At 38.0% G+C, this 27837-nt stretch overlaps 2 protein-coding genes across 3 annotated transcripts; both read left to right on the top strand.

Moving 5' to 3' along the window:
* The first annotated feature begins 1 nt into the window (after position 1).
* On the top strand, positions 2–17320 carry top2a (DNA topoisomerase II alpha). 2 transcript variants are annotated; one of them, XM_047377802.1, is made up of 35 exons: positions 2–157; positions 1761–1907; positions 2042–2132; positions 2229–2292; positions 2398–2543; positions 2637–2734; positions 2829–3041; positions 3869–4042; positions 5323–5424; positions 5560–5697; positions 5786–5924; positions 6006–6163; positions 6321–6446; positions 7689–7799; positions 8125–8230; positions 8369–8478; positions 8571–8663; positions 8749–8863; positions 8951–9072; positions 9330–9478; positions 9570–9801; positions 9881–10015; positions 10621–10821; positions 10921–11116; positions 11537–11628; positions 11733–11879; positions 11986–12069; positions 13545–13748; positions 13887–14007; positions 15428–15592; positions 15877–16057; positions 16141–16169; positions 16279–16398; positions 16701–16933; positions 17025–17320. In XM_047377802.1, the coding sequence occupies exons 1-35, from the start codon at positions 140–142 to the stop codon at positions 17172–17174; spliced, it is 4710 nt and encodes a 1569-aa protein (XP_047233758.1). In that variant the 5' UTR covers positions 2–139; the 3' UTR covers positions 17175–17320. The 2 variants fall into 2 exon arrangements, with proteins under 2 accessions (XP_047233758.1, XP_047233757.1); XM_047377801.1 differs by having other exon boundaries at positions 16141–16190.
* Positions 17321–18755: 1435 nt separating this feature from the next.
* LOC124875576 (gap junction delta-3 protein-like) lies at positions 18756–22385 on the top strand. The gene is made up of 2 exons (XM_047377803.1): positions 18756–19038; positions 19258–22385. Exon 2 carries the CDS (start codon positions 19444–19446, stop codon positions 20287–20289), a length of 846 nt encoding a protein of 281 aa, XP_047233759.1. The 5' UTR covers positions 18756–19038; positions 19258–19443; the 3' UTR covers positions 20290–22385.
* The last annotated feature ends 5452 nt before the right edge of the window (positions 22386–27837 follow it).

Genomic DNA, 27837 nt, shown 5'->3' with positions numbered 1-27837 from the left:
CACAAAATTCGAATTTTCAAACAGGAATCACTTCGGCAGAGAAAGTGTTTAGTTTAGCAATTGCAGAGTTTAGGTGGTTTAAAAGTTGCTAGTTTTCACTGTATTTCTTACATTATCGTAAGCACAAAACATAAGAAGAATGGCTGATCCGCTGAAGGTAACTTTACAGTCACATTTCTCCTCGTAACTTTTAGTTGCTAGCGTAGACATATTAACAGCGGCTAACGTTAGCAAGCTAGCATCGTTTGTAATTGTTAACGACTTGAGCAACGCTTTAGCTCGCAAATCGAAAAGGCTGCAAACTAAATTACAACATTTCCTACTAAATTATTTAGCTAACTAACTACTTTTATGTCGGTTCGGTGAATTCTGTTAGCTATGCGTTTCTGTTAGTCGATTTCCGAATTTCCTTTTTTTATGTTATTATTACACTTGTCTTAAATATTGCTTTGCAAAATCTGCTAAGTGTTACTTGTGGGGCCAACAAGATGAATATGCTTCAGTAATTTTCATGCAATTAATAATACAGCTTTGCACTAATGACTGACGACATAAAGCATTAAGAAAAAAAATATAACACGTCGCAGCGAAAGTATTATTTTTTCTGTAGCACAAAGAATGATTTTAACATAGTAATGACAATTGTTGCATTTTTACCTCATATTATTTACAAGAATGTTATACTTGAAATTGCCAAACACTGAAATCTGAATCGTTTTACCATTTATTAGTGACATCAAAACTAACAATTCCTACACATTTCTCTGTATAAACCCATCAACCAACAGCATGTTCTTTGATGCACTTTTTTTTTTTTTAGTTTAATTGAAAATCAGATAAAGGTTATACACATTTAGTTCCTTTTTATTTTCTGTTGGATTCAAATTTCTTACCTCTATCAAGGAACCTATAGCATGTTTTCATTTATCAGTCAAACCCTGAACCAACACTTTAAAGCAAACTCAAAACAGCACTACACTAGTGCATTACTAGTTCAATAATGTATGGGGGAAAAAAAAATCTAATTTCTATTATGGTTTCTTTTGTGAGAGGCAAAAATGCTAATGTTCCTTGTCCTCCACAATAAACAGGCCAGATTTGGCATAGATAACTTCTGTTCTAGTAAACATTCAGTCATATATTTTATATAAACTCTTAACAATAGATATGGTCCATACTTAAAGTGTAATTCGGTTAGTCAATTCAGTTTTATTATGATTTGATTATTATTTTCGGGCACAAATGATTGTATAGCAAAAGTGAAATGTAAAAGCATACTTATATGTTGGTATCCAAGGTGGTCTTTGTTGTTGAATAAAAGAAATGCACAAAACAGAACAAGAATGCAAGTTTACACAACAACAAAAGGTAGAGGAAAGAAGACAAGTAAAAATTGCCTTTTCAGCATAAAACATTACATTATATCGCAGCAATTAACAATGAATGCTGTTTAATGGCAAGACATATTCAGTATATTTACAGAAATGTGTTTTTAAATCGATCCAGTCGTACCTGGATTCACATTCGGTTAAATACTTTCTTGTTCATTTCCAGTTACAATCTAATTCAGTCAAATTCAGTTTATTATGCCACTTGGCATAAAGTTTTCTACAGAAGTCCTTCCGATGGCATCGAGGCAAAGACCTAACAGCAATCCCTTCTGCACAGTAATCATCTGGTGACATCAGAGGGTTGATTGCATCAAGTTTATAATAGTTTGTCTGTAATCAAATTAGAAAATTTTATGGCATGTCCTGCAGGCCTTTTTGGAAAACAAGCCACTGGAGAAGACAAAGAAAGATCCAAAGAGACTGTCGGTTGAGAGGATCTACCAGAAAAAGACGCAGTTGGAGCACATTTTGCTGAGACCAGACACCTACATAGGCTCTGTAGAGCCTGTCAGTCAAGTAAGAAATTACCTCGCTGTTTGTTTTGACTTGAAAGATTTTTGTTGTTACATTGGCGCTGCTGGAAGTTGATTGGGAGCGACTAGCAGAGCGCATGAACATCACTGTTATCACCAATTGGCATCTTTCCTCAGCAAATGTGGGTGTATGATGAGAATGTTGGACTGAACTGCCGTGATGTGACCTTTGTTCCTGGGCTCTACAAGATTTTTGATGAGATCCTCGGTGAGTAATTACCATTCACAACTAAAAAAGAAGATTGTGGTCAATCATCCTGTGTTGTCCCCGTTCTTTTGTTGAAGTTTTTTCTCCTTCCAATAGTAAATGCATCTGACAATAAGCAAAGGGATAAGAGCATGTCCTGCATCCGTGTCAACATCGATGTGTGAGTAATCTCTACTGACACCAGTTTAGATTGCGAATTATCTTGCCATTTGAGCTCATAGTTCATCACTAGGAAGTAGATGGTAAAATATATGTGCCTTCGTAGGGAGAACAACACCATCAGTGTGTGGAATAATGGAAAGGGAATCCCTGTGGTAGAGCACAAGGTGGAGAAAGTCTATGTGCCTGCTCTCATTTTTGGACAGCTCCTTACTTCCAGTAACTACGATGATGACCAGAAGAAAGTCACTGGTGAGGTTGATTGTGTTGCATTTTGGTTTCTGCAATTTTGGCAACAAGTTTTTAGAAAAACAATAAGATCTTTTCCTTTTTGTTTTCTTTTAGGTGGCCGTAATGGATATGGTGCAAAACTTTGCAATATCTTCAGTACAAGGTTCACTGTGGAGACTGCTTGTAAAGAGTCAAAGAAGGTTTTCAAGCAGGTGGGAAGAGGGACAAGTTATAATTGTCTGTTTTATTGTGTTCATTTCTAAAAGGAAAAGTGCTGTTTTAACATCAGTTTTATGTTTTTGACAGACTTGGTATGATAACATGGAGAGAGCAGGAGATTCCACCATCAAACCTTTTGAGGGAGAGGAGTACACTTGCATCACCTTCAGACCGGATCTGGCCAAATTTAACATGAGCATCCTGGACACAGATACAGTCGCTCTAATGACTAGGAGAGCGTATGACATCGCTGGTTCCACAAAGGGTGTCAAAGTGTTCTTCAATAGCAAGAGGCTGCCAGTGAGTTTCTGTGCTCCTGCTCTTTTGTTTCCTAGTTTTCCTCTGCTGGGTATTGATTTTTAGTTGTCATTTCAGGTGATACTTATGATGTTTTTGACTTAAGTTTGAAAATGTGTAACTTTTGAGCATTTTCTGGTTGACTGTCGCTTCAAGAGTCAACTTTAACTTATCTTTAATAGACATGGGTCGGTATGAGGTAATATAATATAACCTGCAGTAAAAACACTATAGTATCATGATGTTAAAAAAAAAAATCTGAAACAAAATCAACATTACTCTTTGCTCCATGTGCCTAATCTTTAACAGTGTATACAGAGTTCCTGCAGAGTCTCACAGTGTGGAAGAGTATTGGATTTGATTTAACCTTTAAATTCTGAATAGGTTGCAAAAAGAAAAACTGGATTATGTGAACATTGGATTTGCACAAATTATCCCTTATTACATTGATCAAAATCTGAATTTCCTAAGAAAAAAAATAAACGCCTTTTTACAGTAGATTATTATTGGATTGCATCCTTTATCCTTGATTTGTGTCATTGCATCTTGAGTTTTTGTCAGTTATTTGAGCAGTTTGGCTTTTAGATGAGTTTATTTAGACAACCAACAGATAAACACAAACATTCATTCAAGAATCAAAATTATAAATGTCACTGCTACTTTTGTCCTGTTGCTGCTCATAGCTCAAGCTTTTAAGCTGGACAAGTAGGCCTTATACTTAGTCTGGTTTTAGATGCAAAACAAACTATGTATACTTTAGTTTCATTTTAGCACTTTACTTCCCAAACAACAAAAATGTATCACAAAAGTAATGTACTCTTGGATTCCAGGTTACAGGATTTCGCAGCTATGTGGACATGTATGTGAAAGACAAGGTGGATGAGCTGGGCAGTCCCCTCACTGTGGTCCATGAAGTGGTCAATGACCGCTGGGAGATCTGCCTCACCATGAGTGAGAAAGGTTTCCAGCAAGTCAGCTTTGTCAACAGCATTGCTACAACAAAGGTAATAGCTTGTTTTTAAAGCTGAATTCATGGTGTAGCAGAATTATTAGGTGTAGGTTGTAAGATATTTCCTAGTTCACATCTATGGGCAGGTTTGGTTTTCTCCAGGACCCTTTTTGATTCTGATCCAGATTGAGAACTTTTGCGCTGTTAATTTGTGTATGGTTCATTCTCTGATTTTTCCCTTTACAAAGCAAAATGGCAAAAAGAAAATAACCCTGTTTTTTTTTTATTATCCGTTTTTAAAACTTAAATGAAAAAATGTAATATCGAACTAATTAAATACCCACAGTGATTGATTTTTGCTTTAGCTATCTAAATCCAAAACAAAATACCTTATCAGATTTTCCTACCGTAGCGCGTCTAGATGGCTATATCTATCTGTCGTGCTATCCTTCGAAATCTGCTTCCGCCCTGTTTACTTCCTGAAAATCAAAACTGTTAGTGTTGATGTTAAATATAACCATAGGAAATTATTCTCCAAGTGACAGGATTGTGGCAGTTTAACAGTGCTTTCAGGTAAGCGACCTGTGACATATTATCGGTGTGCGCATCGGCACATTGTTGGATAAATTGTCAGGTTGCACAGCTGGTCAGAACACAGGAAACAACGGATGTCAACAAAGAAGAAACACTTTGACTGGAAAACTGCGGAGAATAAATCAGTAATTCTTCAAGATACTGGTAATGGCTGCACTCGAACCCTGCATCGATTGCAGAACTTGTGCGAAATTTTGTTCCCCTGAAAGAATCTGTACCCCTTCTATCGGTATATTGTGATGCAGGAGGTGCTGTTGCCTCACATGGTCTGTGTGCTTGCATCACACAAGCCGATTTACAAGTCTGCTATCCACTAACCTAGCCTCACAAGAATCATACCTAAACATAAAGAACTCCAATTGAAACACAAAAAATACATGAAGGGCGTCCATGGTATAATGCCAGTGTTGTGGGAACAGATTATTTCAGGGGAACAGAGTTTTGCGAGTTCTGTAATCGATGCAGGATTCGAGTGCAGCCTTGCCAGTATCTGGCTCCGCCAAAGGATCCTAGATGATAAAATAAAGTGTAAAACATGTTTTTTAACCATTACAATTAGAAAAAACAGCCTTTTTTATTTTTGGAATTGTCGTTTTTCTAATTTAATTTTCAAACAAAAAAAACTTTAAAATGCCTGATTACTTGTTTTCTTTCTCATTTTGGTGTGAAACCAGAAAACCAAATGACGAACCATGCACATTTCTGTTAATGGGATTATTGTATTTTCCTTTTTGATCTTAGGGAGGCCGACACATAGACTATGTGGCTGACCAGGTGGTTGGAAAGCTCATCGAAGTGGTGAAGAAGAAGAACAAAGCTGGCGTGGCTGTGAAACCTTTCCAGGTATTTTAGCATATATTTTAAACTCTGTTTTTAGTTGTTGTTTTTTCTACCCCTTTTAATAAGTTGTAAAGCAGGTCCAATGGCTGTATGTCAGTATGAGTTTACTTACTACATATCCTTGACCTTATCCTGTAGGTGAAAAACCACATGTGGCTGTTTGTGAACTGCCTGATTGAGAACCCCACCTTTGACTCTCAGACTAAAGAGAATATGACACTGCAGCAGAAGAACTTTGGCTCCACTTGTCCACTCGGTGATAAATTCATTAAACAGGTGCTGATTTAAAATAAATGGTTAATGTATACCTCTGATGTACAGTTATTTAGCTCTCTAAATGGTCCTCATCCTCGGGTCCTTGTAGGCCACGGGATGTGGGATTGTGGAAAGTATCATGAACTGGGTGAAGTTCAAAGCTCAGTCTCAGCTCAACAAGAAATGCTCAGCGGTGAAGCACACAAAAATCAAAGGGGTGCCAAAACTGGATGATGCCAATGATGCAGGTAATGTGTTTCTCACCTCTTCTTTTTAAAAATAAACCAACAGACAGCAGCCATCCAGGGTTAACTGTTGTCTACTGACAGGTGGAAAAAACTCAATCTGCTGCACGCTGATCCTTACTGAGGGAGACTCGGCCAAGACTCTTGCTGTGTCTGGGCTGGGAGTGGTTGGGAGAGACCGCTACGGTGTGTTCCCTCTCCGGGGAAAAATGCTCAATGTTCGGGAAGCCTCTCACAAACAGGTACAGCAGTCTTTTTAGTCGAGAGATGGCCACTAATTTAAGTGTTTTTGGTGATGGAAGTTTGGTGTTTTAAGTAAAAACACAATGACTGGTTTAATCAGAAAACCCATATCTAACATCGAGAACTGAGGATGACTTTTGTGGTCTTAATCCTCAGATTATGGAAAATGCTGAAATCAACAATATCATCAAGATCCTTGGTCTTCAGTACAAGAAAAACTACAGTGACCCAGAATCCCTGAAGAGTCTGCGTTATGGCAAGATCATGATCATGACAGATCAGGTGATTTAGCTTTTTGTGTTCATTATGTAAAGGCTTCCTATGTGGTCTTGAATATAAAAGCAATAATTAAATCAAAATATTTTCTATAGTTGGATAAATGTATAAAAAGATTTTTGTACTTACACACTTTAATACCTGTCCCATAGTCAGCATAATAAATATCTAGATTTCAAAAAAGGTTTTCTCTCCATCCACTTACCTGTCAGTTCGTCCATTCATCCGCCTGTCCATCAGTCCCTACGTCCATTCATCCATCAGTCCCTACGTCCATTCATCCATCAGTCCCTACGTCCATTCATCCATCAGTCCCTACGTCCATCAGTCCCTATGTCCATTCATCCATCAGTCCCTACGTCCATTCATCCATCAGTCCCTACGTCCATCAGTCCCTACGTCCATCAGTCCCTACGTCCATTCATCCATCAGTCCCTACGTCCATCAGTCCCTACGTCCATCAGTCCCTACGTCCATCAGTCCCTATGTCCATTCATCCATCAGTCCCTACGTCCATTCATCCATCAGTCCCTACGTCCATCAGTCCCTACGTCCATTCATCCATCAGTCCCTACGTCCATCAGTCCCTATGTCCATTCATCCATCAGTCCCTACGTCCATTCATCCATCAGTCCCTACGTCCATCAGTCCCTACATCCATTCATCCATCAGTCCCTACATCCATCAGTCCCTACGTCCATTCATCCGTCAAGTGGTCCATGCACTTCTCAATCTCCATCTATTAGTGAATTTGTCCATTTATCAATTACCAAACTAATACATACAATCATTGTTACAAGATCTAAAATTCTTCGGGAACATTTGAATTGATACTTTATCATTGTAAACATTTTCTCCATATTTAAGAAATCTGGATATATGAGTCTGGAAAGGTTTTGACTCGGAAATGTGTGGGTAGGAATCCTGTATTTGTGTGTACAGTTTGTATGTGGTGTAGGCTGTATACTTTTTTGCATAAAGAACTGCTAACTGATATTCTGTTATAAGTAACGCCACATGTGACGATGCATTTTTAACATCAGGTTCAAACACCTAGAACTTTGTTTCAATGACTCAAGATGCATTGTTAACACCAACTTTAAGCAGGACTTTGTTTGTTTTATTCAGCTTTGAAATGTTCTTGCAGAACCTTTTCAATACCTCCACCCCCACTTTCTAAATTCTCCAAAGCCTCATTTTGTTTCCACACAGCAGTATTATGTGAATTAATTGTATTTATTTTGACAGGATCAAGATGGATCCCATATTAAAGGCCTACTGATCAACTTCATCCATCACAACTGGCCATCTCTGCTTCACCATAACTTTCTAGAAGAGTTCATCACACCCATCATCAAGGTGAATGGGCTTTAAAGTCCTTTTCCCGATTTAGTTATTTTAAGTTGAATAATTGGCAGCTCCAGCACACAATTTTAAGTTACATTACAGCATAACCAATAACATTAAATAATTTCCAGCTAGCTAAACAAATTTTACAGCGCTGCCACCTAGTGTTAAAACCTCAGTTACCTAACTGAAAGAATGTGTTGTATATCTTTTTTTTTTATCATTTCTTTTCCTTCTGTTTTTCATTCTATTTATATTTTTAGCCAGTTTTCCTGAACAGAATTACTTCTATAAAAAGGAGTCAGTGCAGTGTGACAGTCATTTTTCTTTCCTTTAGGCATCTTTCAAGAAAACGCAGCTGTCTTTCTACAGTATCCCTGAATTCGATGCATGGAAAGAGAGCCAGCCTAATCACAAATCTTGGAAAATCAAATACTACAAAGGTTTGTTACAAACCCCTGTGTGGTAATAGAACACAGAAAAGTAAGCAGCGTAGGTAATATCTAGAATACTGTTTCTGGCTGTTTTCTTCTAGCTTATTTATGTAACTTCTTCTCTTGCTGTTACTTTTATCCCTCCAGGTTTGGGAACTAGCACATCGCAGGAAGCCAAGGAGTACTTCTCTGATATGCAGAGACACCGTATCCCATTTAAGTACTCTGGCCCTAAGGATGACGAAGCTATCACCCTTGTAAGATCTTCCCATCCACACATCTGTCTTCTACATTTTGACAGAAACATAATTAGTAGTTTGTGTTTCATATTTAATGGACTTTTTATTAGGCCTTTAGCAAGAAGAAGGTGGATGAGAGGAAAGAGTGGCTCACAAACTTCATGAACAACAGGCGCCAGCGCCGGGAGCACAACCTTCCAGAGGTAAAGTCCTAATGATGAATAAACTTACTGTGTCTAATAGCGGTTTTAATTGAAACGTGACTACATGTGTTTACCTTGTTTTCAGGATTACCTGTATGGTCAGTCAACCAAGTCCTTGTCTTACAATGACTTTGTCAACAAGGAACTTGTGCTTTTCTCCAATTCTGACAACGAGAGGTCTATTCCTTGCTTGGTGGATGGTAAGTGGATTTGTTTATGTGCTTCTAAAGCAAACTTGACTTAAGTCTAGTAGGTGGTCTTACATGTCAGTGTGCTGCATATTAAAGGTATGAAACCAGGACAGAGGAAGGTGCTGTACTGCTGCTTTAAGAGGAATGATAAGCGGGAGGTGAAGGTTGCACAGCTAGCTGGCTCAGTGGCTGAGATGTCAGCATACCACCATGGAGAGGTGCGATCGTCTAAATCGGCTTTTCAATCTGATTGTAATGTTTTTTTAAGAATTACAACGATCATGAAAAAAATATTGTGGTTAAAGAATAATAGTTTTAAAAAGGTCATTTATCACAGTTATTATGGCTATGTTATTATTTCAAGTGACTGTCAGCTAAGATAATTTTTTTTTGTTTTAGTTTACCTGCTTTTCATTGTAATCAGTTCTGACTTTATTTAAAGGTTAATTAAATCAGGTATTTTCACAATTTCCAGGTATCTCTGATGATGACAATCGTTGGTTTAGCCCAGAACTTTGTGGGAAGCAACAATATGAACCTGCTGCAGCCTTTGGGACAGTTTGGAACCAGGTTGCACGGCGGCAAGGACTCAGCCAGCCCTCGATACATCTTCACTATGCTCAGGTCACTACATGCTTTCATTAGTATGGAGTGAAATACATTCCTGGTCATGATTTACAATGTGACACTAACTTCTGGTCTTTTATGCTTTTAGCCCCCTGGCTCGCCTTGTTTTCCCAGCAGTGGATGACAACCTGCTCAAGTACAACTATGATGATAATCAGCGAGTAGAGCCTGAGTGGTACATTCCCATCATCCCCACTGTGCTGGTAAATGGCACTGAAGGTATTGGGACTGGCTGGGCCAGCAAGATTCCCAATTATGACATCCGTGAGATCATCACTAACCTCCACAGAATGCTCAATGGCCAGGAACCTTTGCCCATGGTGAGGAGTCCGACTGGGTGTCTCAAATGCCCTCCCTATAAATAGAAAATGTGAATAAAAATGTATTTTCCTCCCATAGCTTCCAAACTACAAGAACTTCAGAGGCACAATTGTGCAGGTGATGGATAACCAGTACATAAACAGTGGAGAGGTGGCCATCCTTGACTCCACCACCATTGAAATCTCTGAATTACCAGTCAAAACCTGGACCCAGGTCAGTCATTTTAAGCCCGGTCATTCTTTAAGGTGTCCCCTTAAAGATGCAGTGCATTGCAAAAGTATTCTTTCCACTTGACTGTTTTCATGTTTGGAAACAGATTTTATTGTATGGCTTATTATGTTGGGCTCATGATCTTCATTGCAATTTTCAGCATTAATATCACAATTACTTTAATTATTTATTATTATTTATTAATTATTCTTTTTGATATCATGCAGCCTGTAGTTGGGTCGAAGCTTATCATGTGTTAGAATGTCCGAGTCAAAGTCCAGACTTGAATCCAATCAGTGGCAGGACTTGAAAATCCACTTGGCACATAAATAATTGAATCAGGCGGCTGGAATCAAAATACACTCCACATGTTACAGATTTATTTTCATTTTGACAATACCAAATCCTAATAAAATATGCTGAAGTTTGAGGTAGTGTTCGTACAAAATGGAAAAAGGTTCAAGGACCTTAAAAAAAAATTATTTTCCAGATGCTTCCAGATGTACAGTATATTAGTGTAGTTTTTAAATAGCAGTTGACTATTACTCTTAAGTGCTGCAGCATTTTCCAAATGTTGAGTTTGTGTGATTTTGTATGTCATGTGTTAGACCTACAAGGAGAATGTTCTGGAGCCAATGTTGAACGGAACAGAGAAAGTTCCTCCTCTAATCACCGACTACAAGGAATATCACACCGATACCACCGTCCGCTTCCTTGTCAAGATGACAGAAGAGAAGCTGAGGGAGGCAGAGGCCGCTGGCCTCCATAAAGTCTTCAAGTTGCAGAACCCCCTCACCTGTAACTCTATGGTAAGAGCTGCAACATAGGGTCACACACCCACAACATATTATGCATTAAAAAAAAAAATAACTATTTTGGGTCATGGGTGCCCCCCCCCCCCTTTTTAGGTTCTGTTTGACCATGTGGGCAGCTTGAAAAAGTACGAGTCGGTTCAGGATATCTTCAAGGACTTTTTTGAGTTGAGGATGAAGTACTATGTTCTGAGGAAGGATTGGTTGACTGGCATGCTCGGAGCGGAAAGTGCCAAACTCTCAAACCAGGCCCGTTTCATCTTGGAGAAGATTCAGGGCACCTTGATCATTGGTAAGTTAATAGTTTTACATTTAAGCCACAAATAATGTCGATGCTGTTGGACAGAAACTTTATATTTCCAAAAATGTTACTTTTTGGGAAATGGGGAGTAAAAACATCTGGCTTCTAAACGCAAAATCTTAAGGTTTGGCCAAAGTACAGTCTCTTTGTAATATTTTACATTGTAAATGTAACAGCGAAAGCCCAGACCGGGTGTGAAGGGTGATCAATACAGTTGATTTTTACAAGAAAACAAAAGTGGCTAAAAACAGAGCTCCAATGTTTTTATACGACTGCAACAATATTTTTATATTGCAGTTCACAAATGTTTACTAGTTTATATGATTCATATTTTGCACATTTTAACTCATTCTACTAACAAATTGGCTTAAATGACTTTCCTTAAAATAATGAACACCATTTATTTTGTAGAAAACAAGCCAAAAAAGGAACTGATTCGCATGCTTCAGCAAATGGGCTACGACTCAGACCCTGTTAAAGCTTGGAAACAGGCTCAGGAAAAGGTGGGAGTTTTTATTTATTTATTATTATTAAATATTTGGCAGGAACAATGGGGCAGTCAACCAATGCTCCATTATCTTCTTTTCATTTTTTTTTTTTTTTTTAGAATGAGGAGGAACTGGAGGATGAGGAGGAGGAAGGAACAGAAAAAGAGGACAACAGTGGACCTGACTATAACTACTTGCTGAGCATGCCCATGTGGTTCCTGACCAAGGAGAAGAAAGAAGAGCTGTGCAGACAGAGGGATGCTAAGGTGACCAAGTTTCACATTGTGCATGATAGAATTCAGTAGAAAAAAAATAATGATTAAAAACAAAGACTGCATTGGTTTAGTTAGGTTTTGATTTTGTCCCACACAGATGACAGAGCTGAACAACCTGAAGAAAAAGACCCCACCAGACATGTGGAGAGAGGACCTTGCTGCTTTCTCAGAAGAACTAGAGGTATCGTCTGTTGTTTTTATGTGAACTTCAACAGTTGTGTTCAAAATAATAGCAGTGTGTTTAAAAAGGTGAGTAAAGTTTAAAATTCTTAGTTTTTATTTCCATGCATTGGCAACACTGCACATTATATTCTAAATCAAACCATGCAGAAAAATGTTTCAGTCTTTTAATCATAGAAAATGAACATTCTTTACAAACTCACTGAAAAATCTTTAGTATTTGGCATTCATGTGAATCACTAAACTAATATGTACTTATATAACCACTGAGAACTGCTTCACACCTGTGCTGCATGGAGTCGACCATCTTCTAGCATCTGTGGACAGGTATTCCATCACCGGATGATTTGACAGCATTTCACAATTCCTCTGCATTTCTTGGTTTTTCTTCAGAAACAGCATTTTTGATGTCACCCCACAAGTTTTTAACTGTATTAAGGTCCAGTTATTGGGCTGGGCACTTTACAACTTTGATTTAGTTGGTCTGGAACCAAGAAGCTGCTCACTTACTGGTGTGTTGGGGTTGTTTTGTTTACACACCCATTTTAAGGGCATTTCCTCTTCGGCATTAGGCAAAATGACCTCTTCAAGTATTTTGAAATATGCAAGATCGATGATCCCTTGTATGCGATAAATAGTCCCGACACCATATTATGAGAAGCAATCCCATATCATGATGCTTGAACCACCATGCTTCACTTTCTTCAGAGTGTACTGTGGCTTCAATCCAGTGTTTGGGGTTCATCTAACAATCTATCTGCACCCTTTGGACCCAAAAAGAACAATCTTACTTTCACCAGTCCATGAAATGTTTCTTCATTTTTCTTTACCCCAGTTAGTGTGTTCTTTAGAAAATATCCTCTTCATCACACTTTTTAAGTGGGACTTCTTGCCAATAGGTTAGCATCACACAAGCTGCTTCTTCCATGCTTCTCAGGTTGTGGTTCCGTTTTAAAGTATTGGGAGATCATTTTAGCCGAGCAGGCTATCATTTTCTGCACCTCTTTATAGATTTTCCCCTCTCCAATCAATGTCTTATTCAAAGTACGCTGTTCTTCTGAACAATGAGAGTAATGCATGTACACCATGTGCTATTGTCACCCTAAATGCCACATGATTGACTCCTGTTTCTTCACAGAATGAATGTCATCACTTATTGAACTCCACACTATTATTTTGAAAAGGCCTCTTCCAATCAGTTATCCAATTACACAAACGCTAGAGTGTGCATATAATGATTGTTGGTTCTGTTTGATTTTAATGACCCTACTAAACTTACTGAAAAGTGATGTGCCATGTGGTAATATAAGTTTTACCAAAAACGAGGATTGATCTGGTCAGTCTAGTTGGACTCTTATTATTTTGAACACAACTGTAAATATACCTAGTTGTAAATTTGATTTTCAAAAGTCCTTCTTTTCGAGCCATGAATGTTTTTGTATTTAATTCTGACTCAAATTTCTTTCTGTGCTTTAGCGCATTGAGGCAAAAGAAAAAGAGAGCGCCAGTGTCCCTGTAAAGGGGACTGGAAAAGGCAAAGCTCTGAAGGTGAAGAAGGAGACTTTGCCCACACCACAGGGCCGCCGGGTCATTCCCCGCATCACCAGCACAATGAAAGCTGAAGCCAACAGGAAGGCTGATCTGAAGAGAGGAGAGGGCAAGAGAGGCAAGAAAGTCAAGGTAAATCTGTTTTAATCTGCTATTTAAATACTTCTACAACATCTTGATTGTGTGTGTATGTTTTTATATATATATATATATATTTCTTTTTAGCAGTTTGAGTCAAACTGACTTGTTTTTCTTTTATCTTGTCAATAGACTGAAGATGTGGTAATGAAGATGGAATTTGATGTGGATGCAGAAAACATTGAACCAGTTGAGGAAATGGGTTTGGCTTCACGGCTGGCCAAGAAACCTAAACCCGAGTCCAAAGAGAGTGGTAAAAATTACTCTGTTTATTAATCCATTTATTAATACAAATGCAACGACGAGGCTGACGACCATTTTTCTAGTTTTCTTTGAGGTCTGACTTGGTGACTACAATTTTGACCAATTGGGACCATAAACACAATAAAAAAAGTATCACAACATAGTATTTTTAAATCAAACAGAAAAGCATGGAATTAAGATATTCACACACATGTTGAATGCATCAAAACATTTCTAGATTTTATTGAACTCATAAAAGATACGGAGGGGGGGTCAGATATTTCATTACTTGACTTGTTGAAGGAAATACTGAACAGTTCTGACCTTTGGCCAGTTTATTTGCACATCCATTTATCAGTGTATAAATCAATATATGAAAAGTGCCTCCGTTCTAAAGTTTGGTGTGTAGAAACGTGACTGGCCTGCACAGAGTCCTAACCTCAGCTGTCTTGAACACCATTAGAGATGAATTGGAGCGGAAGCTGCAGTTCTGGGTTTATCGTAAATGAACACATTCCTAAACCTTGTGGAAGATGTTTACAGATTAAAGTTGCTATTGCTGGCAATAGAGAAGTCAATCATAAAATTTGAACTGTTTTAGATTACGAATAGGATGTCATCAGTGTTCATGTATGTGTAAAAGTAGACATACAAATACTGTTGGTAATATAGTGTAAACTAATATGATTCAGGCGAATGCTGTAGAGTTGTTGGCAACACCGACCGCTTTGCTTCAGCCATCCTAGCTGCATGCCTCGAAAGCACGCAGCATTCATAATCTCAGCTAGTTGACTTGTATGATGCGAAAGGACAAATTGATCTGTAGTAAGGGTTTGTGATTGCATGTTTATTGTGGAGCTATAACCATACTCAGACCTGGCGCTAACATGCATCCTGAGTGATCTGATTGTCTCATGTAAAGCGGATGACTGTATCGTGATCTCATTCAGGGTGTATTATCACAGGTGTAATTATTCTTGGTGAGTTGTACTTTTCCTGGAGTCGCATAAGTTGCTTGTTAATGCCAGCTCTGAACAGGGTGGTACAAACAATAGGGTTTCTTAGTGTGATGTAAAAATTTAGCGTAGAAATATTCTTTAACAGTGTACTGGCAAACGTTTCCAAAGGTAGAAAGACACAAGTAAGAATTTAAACATCCCTAAAGCCAGATGGCACAAATGCTCACTATGAACCCGTTTCATAAGTGCAAAGCATTTAAGAAGAAAATTGAGATCTCAAGGAAATGACCCTGATCATATCACTTTTAGCATTGGAATACTAAACAAAGTGAGAGGTTACTTAACATTTTTCCTGCTAGGTCCTGAGGTGCACCTAAGAACTAAAACTTTTTCCATTTGCCTAAATACTAAATCTAAATATACTGTATGAAGGCACAGTGTTTAAAAAAAAAAATATAAAACTCTTTCCAGCCATTTCAAAGATTGGAAAGCAGACCACTCTTCAGTTCAAACCTGTTGCCAAGAAGCCAAAGAAGAATCTGTGGTCAGATGAGGAATCTGAAGGCTTCTCAGGAAGCGAACCGGAGGCAGAGGAAGTGGCTGCCCCCAGGGAGAGGATAGAACGCAAAACAAAAGGTGAATCTGCTTGATGATGATTACCACTCTCCCTGAGAACAGTTGCCTGTATTGCATGAATATATATCAGTGATATTTCAGCTCATGTGGATGCTAATCATATAGCAAATCAGCATTTATAGCCTCTAGATGTTTCATAGCTTTAACGGTCATTGCACGTTTTCTACAACCGGTTGCAGCAGATACTGGGTTGTCACTATGACAAGTCATTTCTGCCTTTGTTTAAAATACTTCTACAGAGGAATGCATTTCTAAACTGCCTCTTCTGTTATGTAACGCTCAAGCTCCTGTGAAGTACAGCTTATCTGACAGTGAAGACGAATTTGATGACTGTGGAAAGAAGAGCTCTCCAAAGAGAAAAGCTGCTATCAGTGATGATGATGCAAGCTTTGCCCCCGAGCCCACCGCCATGTCGGACAGCGACGTCAACTCACCAGCGCCACCTCCTAAAGCTCCAAAGCCCATGTATGTATGAGAAAATATGTAGAAGAAAAGCTGTCACACTGAACATTTTATCCCTCTAATCATACCTGCGATTTTCTGTTTAGGGTGAAGGAGCTAAAGAGCAAGACGAAAGGTAAAGAAATCAAGGCATCCTGTAAGTATCCGTGTCTGATCATGTGGTTTGGTGTTAGGCTAAAGGTGTGAAGATTAAATTTTTTTTTTTTCTTGGTTGAATTGTACAGCTTCGTCTGATGATCCAGATCCGGCATCCAAGCGTCCGGCTCAACGTAAACCCAAAGAGGCAGCACCCAAAAAAGCTGCTCCGACAAAGAAACCGGCTGCCTCCAAGAAGAAAGCAGCAGGTATCAGATTGTTTACCTAAACACCAATTACGTCAAAATGAGAGTTTATACAGTACCTTGCATTATTTAACCCCATTGAACTTGTTCACGTATTGTCACATTACAATAATAAAAGATGGGGGAAAAAAGGTCTGAATGGCTTTCTATTGCAGTGTATGTAACAAGGACATATAGTCGTTTTGTTAGTTGCAGTTTAACAGTAGAAGGTACAGACTGACAGCCATTGCTGACTTGAGTTATGCAAGACAAGTGAATTAGAGATTTAAATAGTTTGTTTAAACTTCATGATTCCTTTTTCCCAGATGAGAAGCAGCCTTCTATTCAGGATGCTTTCTCCAAGCCCAAACCTCCCTCCAAGATTGCTGCCAAAAAGGTTCCTACGTTTGACTCCAGTGATGAAGAGGTTGAAGGGAACATTCGAGCAAAAAAGGCAAAACCTGTTTTAAAACGAAAACAGGCGGTCATTGACGAGTCGGACAGCAGCTCAGGCGACCTCATGTCACGTCTCAAAGCTAAATCACATACTGCTGGAAAGGTTAGTGTTATACCCTAAACTTCATACATGTCGGTCTTGATTTTTACTTTAAGTCCTTATTACAAAATTTCCCCCACCTAAACATTTTTAGAAAACCAAGAAGTGGAATGAAGATGATAGCTTCCAGATTTCAGACCAAGAGGAAGAAGCTCCTGTTGCCATGGCACCACGGGATAAACCCTCGCGTGCTCGAAAACCTGTTACCTACAACCTGGATTCAGACTCGGATGAAGACTTTTAAACATTGTTTTAAGATTTTTTTGCAAAGAAGACAACAGTTTTAGTTAACCAAGCATACATGTTCCATTCAATACATCATCACTGTTATACCCAGAAGTTGTTTCTGCCCACTCAGCTCGAATAAACCTTAGAACTAATTTTAAACAAGTAACTGTATGTGTGTTACTATTATCTGTTCTTTAAATAACCATTGTTTTCCTGTTGTTTGTGTTGTGTTAATATTTCAGTGGTTGTCTTTATATATGTTAAAAATAAAGTTTGTACTGACTTTTGAGTTTTTGTGTGAGCACTTTGCTTTTGAATTATAAATCTGATTTCCAGCAGTGAAGCGTGTGTGAGGGATGGTGGAGCTTCAGTTTCTAATGATATTCATAACGGAGATCATCTTGTGGCACTTCTCAGGACAAACAGGTTCAATTAATTTGCAGACAAATACATTCAGATAAAACTGATACAAATCATATAGAAAGATTTATATAATATATAATTACTTCATCCTTGCTATAACGATGCAGGTAAATTCAGTTTATAATGCCAGTTGGTAATAAGTTGTCATCTGATTGCAGCAAGCCCCATCTTCAGGAAGCATGTGGCGCCAGTGGAGAAGATGGACTGGTAATCCCAGTCAAAGCTCAAGTTTGATGTTAACTGCTGTGACTGACAGCAGAATTGAGAAGACAACGCCTGAATAATATTACCACTCAAGCTAAAATTTGGAACAAATAGCTACTCAGTTTGTAGTTTTTGAGCAAACTTTCCTTTTGTGTACACTTTGTTCTACTGTACTGCAAGGGTATAACTATCAATAATCAGCTGGTTAATAAGGTTATCTGCTCTGGTAGTCAGCTGCATAACAAGCATGCTGATATTAGCTTGCCATCTGTAGTTTTGAAACAGCTTTACCTTAAGAGTGAGGGGTGGTGTTCCTTTTATTTTCAACACCATGACGGTCTTTTCACGATGACAAATATTACCACACCATATTTGGTTTTTTTTGTACCATGTAATGGCCTCCTTTCATTCAGCTCACCTATAATGTGCAGCAGCAGGACTGGTCATAATGGCACTTTCTCTGAAATATCATTAAAGGGTCTTTGAATTGTTGGAAAATGTAACTTTAAAACCTGTGCCTACATTGAGACGTAACGCAATAGCTAAATCATGCACTTTTAACCGCTAACTGTAAAACTTACTTGATTCATGGCATGCTTCTGCGTGCCAAATGTTTCTATAATTGATTGCATTTATGCTTCATCTACGTCACATTTTCTCATGTTATCCCCTTGTGATCAGGGAAGCTGGTGGTACAACATGAAACAAATCCTTCCTGCCATTTAGGAAGCGCTTTGAAATGTTCAAGAGTTGCCTTTCTTAGGTAAACATCGTCTTGACTGGGACTCTGGATGCAGATTAGGGCGTAGAAGGAATTTCCTTAAAACTGTTACCACCCACTTAATTATAAGTTATGACAAACCTCATGCACAGGCTATTTCGAGAGACCCGCAGAAGACTGGACTGTGGTGTTACGGACTGCCTGGCTTTTGTTATGCAGTTTTTATTTAAGACTGTCTTCGGGGTTATTCTAGGAGTTTTAAGGCTTTTCAAAGGAGATAAGCAGGAAGGAGATAATTAGGAACAAAAATACATCAGGTCAGACCTGTTTTGTCATCCAGTGGCTTGTAGGAGGTACTGTACTGTATATGAGGTGACAATTTGTCTTTACAGCCAGAATGTATGTTTCACAGGCAGCAGGTGGAACAGGAAAACCAGTGAGTGCATTATTTTTAAAAGAGAAACGGATTTCAAGAGGAATTGCATTGATTTATGTTGCTTTTTGGCATAAATGTACTGGTCAAAGGGAAAATGTAAGTAATCAAATGTCCTAATGGCTGCTACTTTAGTAAGAAATTCATCTTTAGCTTAATGTATTTCACATTAGCTGTTGGATTTTGATGTGTCTGTAATCTCAAAATATTTACTTAAAGCAAAGTAAAAAACAGTAAGTTGAATTAGGGCCAGTCTTATGGTCTTACATCTGCGTGAATTGCACATTTATTAATCTATGGTTTTGTTTTTGGTTTCAGGTCAATTAGCAATGACAGAATACGCCCTAAAGTAACCTTTGCACCACAGTATCACTTTGAGTCCTGAATAGGATTTTTTTGATGTCCACTTCTGTTTCTTTTTAAACCAGAGGCAGTTTACACTGTGAGGCAAAGGTGAATAATTCTTAAGATTCCTACTGTTAGATACCTGACTGCACTGCCGCAATGGGTGAATGGGGCTTCCTCGGCGGCCTCTTTGACAACCTCCAGGCCCACTCGCCGATGCTTGGACGCTTCTGGCTCTTCCTCATGCTTGTGTTTCGGATACTGATACTGGGAACTGTGGCCAGTGACCTGTTTGAAGATGAACAAACGGAGTTTTCCTGCAACACCCTCCAGCCTGGCTGCAAGCAGGTCTGTTATGATGTGGCTTTCCCAATCTCCCAGTACAGATTCTGGGTGTTTCATATAGTTCTGATTGCTACCCCATCCATGCTTTTCCTCATGTATGCTACTCATCATCATAACAAAAAAGCTTCACGCCCCATGTTGAGCAAAAGTATCATTCAAGACTACAAAGAATATTGCCGTTTGAGGAGGCTGTACATTGTAAATGTAATATTTCGAATCGTGGCAGAAGTGAGCTTCTTGGTGGGCCAGTGGTGGCTGTACGGCTTCAAGGTGGAAGCCCAGTTTCCCTGCAGCCGCTTTCCTTGCCCATACACAGTGGACTGCTTCACCTCCCGCCCTGCAGAGAAAACAATCTTCCTCTGCTTCTACTTTGCTGTGGGGGTGATATCAGCAATTTCCAGCTGTGCGGAGTTTTTCTACAGCTACACAAAATGGTTTTGCTGCACCCAGGAACCCCTTGATCTGGAACACTGCACCTGTCAGAATCTCCAGAACGTTAGCCAAAATGAGTCAGACAACAAGCTAGAGGGAAAGACGACGCTGGACAGTGCAGCCAGCAGAGTGAGGCTAAAGAGAGGATCAGTGAGAAGCAGCAAGAAGGTCTCCAGCATCAAGGGCAAGAGAGGCAAATATCTGAGCACCAGGACACTCATGGTGTGAGAGGCCCCCACCATTTTCTGTTCAGCACTGCTTTTTAATGCTGTATGTTATTTCATTTTTAAATTCCCACTATTTATGTGTGACAGAGTTTCGCTGATGGGAGACATAACAAGGGTTAGGCTTGACTGAGATCAGGAAATGAGTTAAAAGCAAGACTGATAAGTAAGGCTGGGTTGTCTTGCTGGGCTTGTGAATCACTACAGACTCTAAACACATGACGAGAGGGGAAATTTGACAGAAATAAACTTGAAAGACCTGTTTAACATTTCCTTGATTGTCAGAGAACTGACTCTGACATTTCCATTTTTGTGGAAGAATCCACCCTCAAGTGTGCTTTTATCAAGTGTTACTATCCATTACTGAAAATGTGTGAGATGAAAACCATTTCTAAGTCAGTATAGTAAGACAATGTTGATATTTGAAGTAATGTGCTTATTTTCTTTCTTATAGTAAGTTAGCTACTTAGCTTAGATCTGGCTGAGTTTTAGCATGATGTAAAATGCTCTAGCTTCACTATTTTATACATGTGCACTTGGTCCCATGTACTTAAACCATGGAGTATACGTTTATTTTCAGCTGTAGTTAAGTATTTTCATGAATTATGGAGATAAAAACCCTAAATTCTGGTGTGTATTTTCATTTAATTTAAAACTATTGTCTGAAAATTTTGTATTATGCTTTATTTCCATAATACTTTGGTTCTGATGACTGTTTTGTCAGCTATTATAAAACATGACAGATTATGTCCCTTAGCTACATTTCCTTACAGTAAACTATAAATAGATTAAACAAAATTACTTTATATTGCTAGTTGTCAAAGGGGGTATGCAAAGCCCCCCTGGTTGGTACGGATTGAAACATCCAGTGGCTGATGGCTCAATTTAATGACGGTTAAAATCGGGTACGAAGTGACCAAAACTGTAAAAGTACAAAATGGCTGAGGGGGGTAAATGACCAACATCCATCTGAAAGCCTTGTGAGTATACTTGTTTTTTCACAGTAAACCTCATTATTTAATTTGCTGAAAAACAAACTCTGAGTTAAGAACATAATCTGTCATGATTCTCTTGTGTTCGGTTTTGAGTTTCGTTAGTGATGTTTCCTTCATGTTTTGTGTTCTTCAGTTGCTGTTAATTTAGTTTTTGTTTATTATTATTTCAAGGTCATTATTAGTTGTTCTGTTATTCCCCTGGACTCCCTGCTCATCTGTGGTAATTAACCACTGGTTCCTCCTGGCTACTACCGGCTCTATGTCCATTGTCTCGGCTTCTCTGCCTGTTCTGTTACCATGCCTGTGTTCCATATTCCACCACTGCCTGCAGGTCATTCTGTTATTATCATTATTATTATATTATTAATATTATAATTATTAAAAGACGACATAACCCACCTTGTGGCTCCCACGCCATTGTCTACATATTGGTCTACTAACCGCTTCATGATAAAATTAAAAAAAGTCGAACTACTGGTTTTATTTTTGTAATGTAAAACCTGGGCTTAATTACAAATAGTAGCTCAGGATTTATTTTGTACATGATATTTATTTTCAAAAGTTCACTATGAAATAGCCTGAATGAAATATGTTATAAAGAGTCATTTCCAACATTGACTTTTGTGAGCTAAAGAGTTTTGACTCTTAAGTTGTCTGAATGCATGAACAAGCTCAGCAACACTTCCTGGAATCTTCGTTGCTTTGCATTGAACATCAGCTGAAAGATTACACAATGCTTCATTGTTCCTGCTGTGTCTGGAATATTGCTTTCTTTTTCTGGTTGTCACTAGTTTGATGTTGAAATGATTAAACCAGCGTATTTCAATATTATATATATGTTTCAATATTATTTGACCTCACTGAACTTAATGCATCAGCAGCAGATAGTAGGATAGATATGTTATCCCACATTGGTTTTACATCACAAGTCATATTTTTATCTGTCTGATTTCTACACTCTGAGGTCATATGTACAGGTTATGTAAATCTAACCATGTCCATATTACATCTGTTTTTTGTGGCACAAACTGAAAAATCTCAAGCTGAACGTAAGAATATTATTTTAAAGTATTGTTAATGTTCAAAATAAAAAAAGATAATGTTACATTTTCAGATAAATTGTGTCTCTAAGTTCACCTTAAAGATCATTTAAACATGTCTTTGTATGGAAACAAGTCTTTTCTTACTGTATGATTATGATTAGCTGCACAGCTGCTGTGAGATGATTGGTTTCAAATTAGATGCCGATTATTTGGTTTAAGAGGCGAAACCTGACAAAATCTAATTCCCCAATTTCTAGTCTCTGCTCTTGAAGCATGTGGTTTTATAATGCAACGATTTAAGCATTCTGAGGCCACTAGAAAAAAACATGGTTACATCCAAATAAATGTACAGTATGTCTAATGATTGCTTTATTTGCAACTGGTCAAACCCAAAGAAAATATTTCCACTATTGCAAAACATTTTTTATGTGTCAGTCCAGAGGTGCATGAAACACAAAATCATCTCATCTCATTGAACTGATTTTTTTATCAGGCAAAAATACCCTCAGTAAATACAAAATGCAGTTCATGAATTCTAATTTCATATTTTAAAAGGAAAAGAAGCTGTCTGGTCCTGGTCAACCAACCTGGTCCTGTGTGAAAATATAGTTAGTTGTTTTTAGTTTTTCCCACCCTCAGCAGGTATAAATTTAAAACTGTTTTAATTCAACAAAGAAGATTGTTTCTATTTGGAAACTGGGCAGATATCTCTCAAAAGATAATCAACCAATGTAAATGGAGTATACGTTTTAAAAACAAATGTATCAGTTTTTATTTACAATTTAGTAAAAATGGCATGGTAAAAAAATCTTTACATCCCTCATAATCATTGGAACAAGTTTTTTGACTTTTTAGCAACTAAACCCTTCTAAAAATAGCTGACCAGCTTTTTATGTTCCCTCTGGTATTTTGACAATTTTGAGCTCCGAAATCTTTGAGGTTGGAAGGCCTGCTCTTCATCACCCTAATCTTTAACTCCCTTCACAGACTCTCTATCAGATTCAAGTAGGGACTCTGACTGGTCACCCCAAAATGTTAACACAACTTCTAGTCCATCCATCCATCCTGTGGGACTGTGGGAGGAAGCTGGAGTACCCAGAGAGAGCTCATGTATGTCCGGGGAGAACATGTAAACTCCAGGCAGAAAGACCCCAACCCCCCCCGGGCGGGAGTTGAACCCAGGACCTTCTTGCTGCCAACGGCGCCACCGTGAATCCCCTTAACTTTTAGTCTTGTTAGTAAAATTAAAAGATTATTTTAAATCTAAATCTGCCATGAGTATGAATAATGTTGAGCTTAAATGTTTTAGAAAAAAAGAATCCGTCTGACTATATGAAGTAGTCAGAAAGTTCTCATAAAGTAACACAGCACACCCTGATCTACAAAAATTCAACAACACATAAGACATAAATCCTTGGCATCTACCAGGGAAGGAGTTACAAAAACATTTTTAGGACTTGGGGGCTCCAGCAAACCACAGTGAGAACAAATGGAGAAAACCCAGGAGTGGTCGGCCTACCTGAATTACTCCCAATATAAAAATCTCATTCCCAGCCAATGTAAATGCTTGAAGGCAGCCAAGGGTGGCACAACCAGACATTAGGCTTGCGGGACTATTACTTTTTCACATAGGGTCAGCTTGGTTTGAATTGCTTTTTCCCGCTAATGAATTAAAACAATTGAAAACTGTATTTGTATTTACTCAAGTTATATTTGTCTAATATAATGAATGGTTTGATGATCAGAAACATATATGTAAAGAAAACAAAACTAAAACAAGACATCTGTTATGGACAAACTCTTTTTTCATGGCCCTGTAAATCCTAAAATGACTGAATCTATTTATTGGTTTACTTTCTAAAAGAAATTTAAAATCTGAAAAGTGTGACGTGCATTTCTATTCAGGCACTCTGAGCCCAAAAGTTATAGAGCATCCTTTCATTGTTACAGCTGCAAGTGTTCAAGGGAGTGCCCCAATCAGATTTGTATATCTAGAAATAGACGTTTTCACACATTTTTCTTGCAAAATAGCTCAGACTCAGTCAGATTGGGTGGAAGGAGACTGTGGAAATCCATTTTCAAGTGCGTGAATATTCTTGGATTTCTGGGATATTGTTTTAAAATCTAACCATGATTTAAACTTCTCAGCTTTCTCCCTGGGCTGTATGACAGGTTCTTTGGTCTTCATGATGCAGTTTGTTCACTGATGTTTTCTAGCAAACCTCTGAGGCCTTCACAGAAAGCTGCATTTATGTTGAGATTAAATTACACACAGGTGGAGTATATTTTATTACTTAGGTGACTTCTGAAGGCAATTAGTTGCAATTGTATTTAGGGGTATCAGAGCAAAGAAGGCCAAATACAAATGTACACAAAGTTTTTCAAATTTTATTGGTAAAAGATGTTTAAAACTGTGCACAATTTTCATTTCATAAATATGTACTACTCTGTGTTGGTCTGTCGTATAAAACAAACTGATGTTTGTGGTTCTAACTTTAAAATTTGAAGAAAAAAAAAAAGTTCAAGGTGGGGTGAATACTTTTGCGTGGCACTATGTATTTGTCAAAATAAGGAAAATAAAAGTTTGCATTGTAGGATTAATGAAGTACAGTCATGGCTAAAATAAACGAACAAACATGATCCGATTTTTACCAAATTCAAAAATTATTTAAAATTTGCTCTCAAGCACACCTCTAAAGCCCAGGTGGAATTTTCTACAATTAGAATTTATGCATTACGCTTTAAAGGATTCAGGATAGTGGAAAACCAAATTAGGGGAGTCTTTGTATTATTTTGAGTTGGGAGATTGACTTAGTAGGTGTGACAAACTTTCAACAGCAGGTGGCAGCATTAGGCCAAAAAAGAAGCTCGGTTAGGTTATGAAGTCCTAATCCTCTATGAGATGACTTAATTTGCTGCCACATTATTCCAATGAAAGACTCTCCACACTTTCTCATTGCCCAAACGTCCTATTTTTCTCTAAAAACAATATATAATACTTTGTTCTGCATCTTAGCAGAAGTAGCACAGACTTGACTCATCTAGATGTCCCATTTTGCTCCTGTAGAGCTGCATAAACTGAGATCGTTCTTCTCTTTTTAAAAATGTCTTCAGTATTTTGATGCCCTGATTAAGCAAAAATTAAAAAAAACATTGTCTTCTGAGGACTTAAGCAGTCACAGATCCAAGTGGCTTTGGAGAATAATCTACATACTCTCCAAAGAAGCTTATTTTAGACTCCAAATATTCTCCCAGACACATACATACACACCAACACACACACAGTCCCCCTGTGGTTCCCTGGACGCATCATATATGCAGATTGCCAAGCGATGCAGGCTCTTTGATGTGCATAGAACAGAATTCTAGATGTGCTTTATATAACCACTCGAGAGGAAAGGAAGGAAGAGTCAAAGAGGATTACCGTCAGTACTTTCCCTGTTTCCTTTTGTCTGCCTGCCATTCTCCCTTTTCATGTCTGCCTTGTCAAGCTGGATGCTTGCCTGTTTCTGTCTTTCTGCATCTGCTCTGTGCACGGCATCTCTTTCCCACTTTCTATTCCGTTTTCATACTTTCCCTTTTCTTAATGCAGAGAGGCTCTGCTGCTGGAAGTCTCTCTCTATGAAATGTAGGCCATCTGTTTTCTGCAGCTCCTATTCACACCAACGTTGAGGAGGAGATGGAAGTGATAACATCTTTTTCTGTGCTTCTTCCTCTCCACCTCCTCATTTCTTTTGCCTGCACTTTGAATGAGACACTTCAGGGGCTCCCTGCGCTCTACCTGTGTCTCCTGTGTGCTCCGTGAAGTCTGTCTCTGTACACATCGAGCTGAGTGACAGCTCCATTTAGATTGTTTCTGCTGTTGCACAGGGGCAATGCCTTCATTTTAAAGGGGGTTTATTTGAACGTTTTTGTTAGCGATTGTTTCCCGCCTCCAAAAATAACATTGACATCAACTTGACTTTGATTTTGTGTATTTCTGATCAAATTCCAATCAAATCCAATAGTTATTTATACTATCACATTTCTTATTTATAGTAATTTATAAAAAAAATCTGGATCCAATCTCTTTATTCTAGTTAAACAAAAATGTAACTTAATATAAATGCAGACAAATTGGTTGGTACCTCTGCTAAAGATATGTTAAACACCTTAAAATAAATTCATGTTTATCACACTAGCATAAAGACAGATATTTGACCATTCTTCTTTGCACCATCTTACTAGGTCAGAGGTCAACAATTTTTACAATCCAAAGATATATTTCTACCCTTGATTTAGGTAAAAAAATGTATTTGGAGCCACAGAAGATACTTGACCCTTCAAATAAATATCTACTATTAAATATTTACTATTGGAAATTTGCATACACTTTTTTATAAATTAAACAACCACCATTTTATTTCCATTTTAGGTTTTAAAATAAAGAAATAAAGACTATTTTTCATTAAAACAATGAATATATTTATTTGGTTAAACATCTGTATTAGTGAGAACTAAAGTCAAAAATCCACATATATTGTGGCTTAATGACAAAAAAAATGACTATTTCTTGTACTGTTAGTGTTATTCCATTGTGGAAGTTTTGTGCCACTGTTGTTTTGGTGAATACATTTGTTCAAATGAAAGGTTGGGTTTTTACAAAGATTTTTACAAATGTGCTATTGCAATAAAAGACTAATTTCTTTTAGGACTTTTTATGCATGTTTATCAGGGCTGCCAACAAGTTTGTTTGCAGCTTGATGCACAGGAAATTAAATAAGGAGAAGCCAAAGTACTTTCAAATTAAATAGGACCAAGTGCCTGCATATGCTATGTTTGAAACCACTACACTATTGTTGTATTTTACAGTGCTGTCCTAATTTCGTTGTTAATGTTTTTGAAGTATCTGATACTTGTTTTATTATTACTAATGTGGTCTTTTTTTGCTGATCTTGGCACATGTTCACTGCTAACAGCTGTACTGTTTGTCTGAAGCTGTTAGTTTGAACAGCATCTCAGCTACCTTGCATTGCACTCTTTTGGACAAATTAAAAACAGGACATTAGCGATTGAAAGATAAATGATTATGTATGTGACTGCATTGAAATTATGTTTGTTTGTAGGTAAAATGCCTTGTGATGACTTTATGTTCTGATTAACGTGCAATGTCCTTTAAGGGTCTCAAACGCCATCACAGGTAAACTTTTTGATTTGGAGCTCCAGGCAAAGATCTGATAAACCCAGGAGCTCTTGGACTCCAACAGAAACAATGACACTTTTCCTGTTGTTTGTCTTTAATTTGTCAAACAAAAGTCCTTGCTGTTCTGCTTTACTAACCTCTGGGGTGTTTTGGGTCACTGTTATGAGTCACTTAGTTTCCTTCGTTCGGTTGATTATAGGAAATCAATATATTCCGGTGCTCTTTAGAAGTCACACACTTCCTTCTCTCTGTTGGCACATCATCAATAAAACATTAATGACCCGGTGCCATGAGAAGCCCTGTATTCCCCTGTTATCTCTTGAACTGAATAT

This window comes from Girardinichthys multiradiatus, chromosome 10 (genome assembly GCF_021462225.1).
Source record: "Girardinichthys multiradiatus isolate DD_20200921_A chromosome 10, DD_fGirMul_XY1, whole genome shotgun sequence".
NCBI lineage: Eukaryota > Metazoa > Chordata > Actinopteri > Cyprinodontiformes > Goodeidae > Girardinichthys > Girardinichthys multiradiatus.
The sequence above is the reverse complement of the archived record's forward strand: the minus strand, read 5'-3'. Positions and strand labels throughout refer to the sequence as shown.

What these genes read in the sequence shown, in the direction of transcription:
- top2a (XM_047377801.1), top strand. An exon ending in CTGTAGAGCCTGTCAGTCAA is followed by an intron (nt 1,908 to 2,041) that starts GTAAGAAATTAC and finishes ATCTTTCCTCAG; the next exon opens with CAAATGTGGGTGTATGATGA. An exon ending in TCATGATCATGACAGATCAG is followed by an intron (nt 6,447 to 7,688) that starts GTGATTTAGCTT and finishes TTATTTTGACAG; the next exon opens with GATCAAGATGGATCCCATAT.
- LOC124875576 (XM_047377803.1), top strand. Translation starts at nt 19,444, where the DNA reads ATGGGTGAATGGGGCTTCCTCGGCGGCCTCTTTGACAACCTCCAGGCC.